General features: G+C 39.6%; 1 protein-coding gene across 1 annotated transcript; it reads left to right on the top strand.

The window, feature by feature from the left end:
- The first annotated feature begins 303 nt into the window (after positions 1–303).
- On the top strand, positions 304–1,644 carry LOC110278504 (uncharacterized). Its single transcript, XM_021136760.1, has 3 exons — positions 304–475; positions 584–957; positions 1,360–1,644. The coding sequence occupies exons 1-3, from the start codon at positions 304–306 to the stop codon at positions 1,642–1,644; spliced, it is 831 nt and encodes a 276-aa protein (XP_020992419.1).
- Positions 1,645–3,677: the final 2,033 nt, after the last annotated feature.

Raw genomic sequence — 3,677 nt, 5'->3', positions numbered from 1 at the left:
AGGAGGTTTATACAATTACGCAATCCTTGGCTAAGTGGCGCCACTATTTATTGGGAAAGAAGTTTATTATAAAATCTGACCATTAGGAGTTAAAGGAACTAATGTCGCAGGTGGTTTTGACACTAGAGCAACAATACCACCTGGTAAAGTTGTTGAGCTATGAGTTTGATATTGAATACAGGGCTGGCAGAGTGAATCAGGTGGCGGATGCCCTCTTCCATCACCATAATTCAGACTATTAATTTATATTCCACAGCCTCACTATGGTTCAAATGGATCTTTTGGATTCTTTAAGGAGGGCTAATGCTCACTGCCCTACCATGGTACAATTACATCAGCAACTTAAAGAGGGCAAGCTTAGCGGACTATGGGAAACAGGATGGACTGCTCCTATATCGGGAAAAGCTATGGGTTCCTGATTATAATGGGTTAAGAGAATTACTCTTACATGAGTTTCACAAGTCAGTACGTGGGGGTCATGGCGGATTACTAAAAACCTATAAATATATGGCGGAATTATTCTTTTGGCTTGGAATGTGGACTACTGTCCAAAAATTTGTTTAATAATGCTGGGATTGTCAAGTTATCAAGTATGTTCCTGCACGTCCTCGGAGACTATTGCAACTACTCCCAGTGCCAAAACAGCCGTGGGTGGTGATCTCTCTCAATTTCATTGTGCAATTACCGAAATCTGCTGGGTATACTGTGATATTAGTGGTGGTGGACAGATTTACTAAAGTAGGACATTTTACTGCTCTTAAACCAGGATTTACAGTGACAAATGCAACCAAAGCATTCATCAATTATGTGGTCAAGTTACATGGAATTCTGGTTACTATGGTTTCGGATAGAGACTCTATTTTCCTAAGTAAGTTTTGGAAAACTTTGTTCAAGTTTAGTGGTACCAAACTCAACTACAACACTGCCTATCATCCACAGAGTGATGGTCAGACCGAGGTAATTAATCGCACATTGGAGCAATATCTCAAAGCCTTTAGGCACTCTTACCCGAAAATGTGGTCATCTTTTCTTGCGTGGGCTGAACTCTGTTATAATATCTCTCACCACTCCTCTCTTAATATATCACCACATGAGGCACTTTATGAGTTTTCGATGAGAACCCAACCCGGATACCATCTGAGAGCTGCCACGATCCTTGCCGTGGATGAATTTTTGAGAGTGCGCAAAGCACTGTATCGGAAACTGCATTATTCCCTTTAACGTGCACAAGAAAAAATGAAGAAACAAGTGGATCAACGCCGTCGGGAGAAAAGCTTCGAGATTGGGGATTGGGTTTCGTTAAAAGTTCATCCCTATCGTTAGAAATCCTTAACCCTCAATACCTACAACAAATTACAGAAGCATTTCTACGGTCCATTCCAAGTTACTCAAAAGATTGCAAAAGCAGCGTACCGTTTGGCCTTGCCGGCTGGCTGTGCCTTGCACCTAATATTCCATGTTGCGGTGTTGAAGCAGTTCCACGAGGAGCCTCCAGTTGAGCCAGTCACGGTGATAAATCTTCCATCATCGCTGCAACCACGTATAGTCGCCATCCTCGATAATCATTCCATGGTTTCTGATGAGGGTGTGCGAACTCAAGTCTTGGTGGATTGGGAAGGGACTTACAGGGATGAGACCATGTAGGAAGACTTAGCGGAGTTGACGATGTTGTTTTCTGAGATCAACCTTGAGGACAAGGTTGTATTGGAGGGTGGGCTAATTAATAGCTCCACAATAAGCCCAATTATTGATCAGACTATAATTTAGAAAATTAGGCAAACTCAGTGCAAATCGCAGAGCCCAAACTAATGAGAACCAAAAAATTCCCATCTTGGATGAAGGTTTTTGTTAGTAAGTGAGAAATATGGTGCAAAATAGGAGGATTATTTCTCAAGGTTGAGCTGGAGAATTAGTTAGAGGGGTTTTATAGAGGAGAAGAATCAATTCTGTTACGGAGATAAATGTATTGTGATATGTACTCATGGAGTACTCAAGGAATTCATCCTTGACTCGAAAAGAGAATTATCTTTGATGCTCTCTCTTCCATCTATTTCCATTTTCATTCAGTAACAATAAAAATCCATACACTTTTCTTCTACAATTTTAATTATTACATTTCTATATTATTCAGTATTCCTTGCTATCACAAAGGGTCCAATTTGCATGTTTAAAATTTTTTTTAACTCAAACATAAATTTGAGGATCAGATTTGTATATTTAAAAAAAATAAAAACCACTAATCTGACCCTTAGATTTATTGTATCCACAAAAAATGTAAGTTTATACAACACTAAAATTAAAAGTTCACTACTTGCTTCTATTTTAAATAAAAAATATTATTTATACATTAAAATCAGTCAAATATATTATTTAATTTATTTTTAATCTATATTTTATATGTTATTATATTTTTATATTTAGTGGCTGATTTAATAGTTAATTTTAGTATACATTTATCATGGTTAATTTTAAATATTATGTTTTTTCTGTCATAGATTCATAGCATCTAAAATGTAAGTTCTAAGTTTTAGCTAGTTGAAATTTTTATTTGGATTTCTAGAATATATCAGTTGCATAAATCGGGGGTTTGCTGATATGAAAATTCTCTAAAAGTTTAGCATGTACCCAAGATACGCGCATTTTCTGATTCAGGTCAGTGTATCTGAGATAAGGAGAAAGATCCAGGGTATTACCAGACTTGTCCTCTATTTGTTTACCCATTTTGGTGTATGCTTGTTTTATGAAAATATTGTAATATTGTAGATGAAAAATAGGCCCGTAACATCGAAAGTAACTAGTTATATAGAAATTATGCTCATTACACATTAAACACATTTAATAACAATCACTACATCAAAGTGACAACATTGGAACAAAAAGGCCTAAACCCTAAACTGCATGCGTCGTCATGGATCCGAGTGGGGCGCATTAGGACACCCACGTCTGGTGTGGCCCTCTCTGCGGCAGAGCCCACATCTCTTCTCCGCACGCTCAATGGCATCCATCTCATTCTAGATCTGTGTGAATACTGACCTTTTCAATGTCTTCCTCCTCATGGCTGAGTTGTGCTTCAAGTGTACACCGTACCATGGAGGCCACATCTTTTCGTCTGGTATCGGCAGAACTCCCTCTCGTATACATTGAATACATAGGCCATCGTGTACACGGGGTCCATGAAATAACCCCACTCGATACTCGCAGCTACACATGCCGTCAGGGCGTGTCGACATGGGTAATGCAATGACTGGAATAGGCCGTAGTCGCATGTATGCTCGGTCAGATGAACCCAATACAAAGTCTGTGACCAACCATACACCGGCTCCATCTCTTCCACGCTAAAAACGGATGCCCTACGATCACAATGGGTGACTCACAACATCGGCAGACTCTCTCTGTTCTTATCTATAGCTGCCAACAGCCGTTGCGAATAGATCTGTCCACCCTGTAATTGAGCATGTGCTTCACGTCCTCTGCGCACGAACAACTATTGCAACCTCTCATATGTTGTCCGAAAAATTGCTACCACTGGAAGATTCCTCGTTCCCTTTAACACGGCATTTATACACTCCGATAGGTTCGTCGTCATGTGACCATACCAACGACCTTCGTCGCAATGTTGCAACCACAAATTCTTCCAAAAATGAAGAGCCCAATCCACCGTCTCATGGGATAGTGTA

This window comes from Arachis duranensis, chromosome 3 (assembly GCF_000817695.3).
Source record: "Arachis duranensis cultivar V14167 chromosome 3, aradu.V14167.gnm2.J7QH, whole genome shotgun sequence".
Lineage (NCBI taxonomy): Eukaryota > Viridiplantae > Streptophyta > Magnoliopsida > Fabales > Fabaceae > Arachis > Arachis duranensis.
The sequence above is the reverse complement of the archived record's forward strand: the minus strand, read 5'-3'. Positions and strand labels throughout refer to the sequence as shown.

Excerpts from the sequence above, each read along its gene's own strand:
- LOC110278504 (XM_021136760.1), top strand. The coding sequence starts at position 304 with ATGCTCACTGCCCTACCATGGTACAATTACATCAGCAACTTAAAGAGG. Across the intron at positions 476-583 it reads TCACAAGTCAGTACGTGGGG|TTATCAAGTATGTTCCTGCA; the intron begins GTCATGGCGGAT and ends GGGATTGTCAAG. Across the intron at positions 958-1,359 it reads AGAGTGATGGTCAGACCGAG|AAGCATTTCTACGGTCCATT; the intron begins GTAATTAATCGC and ends AACAAATTACAG.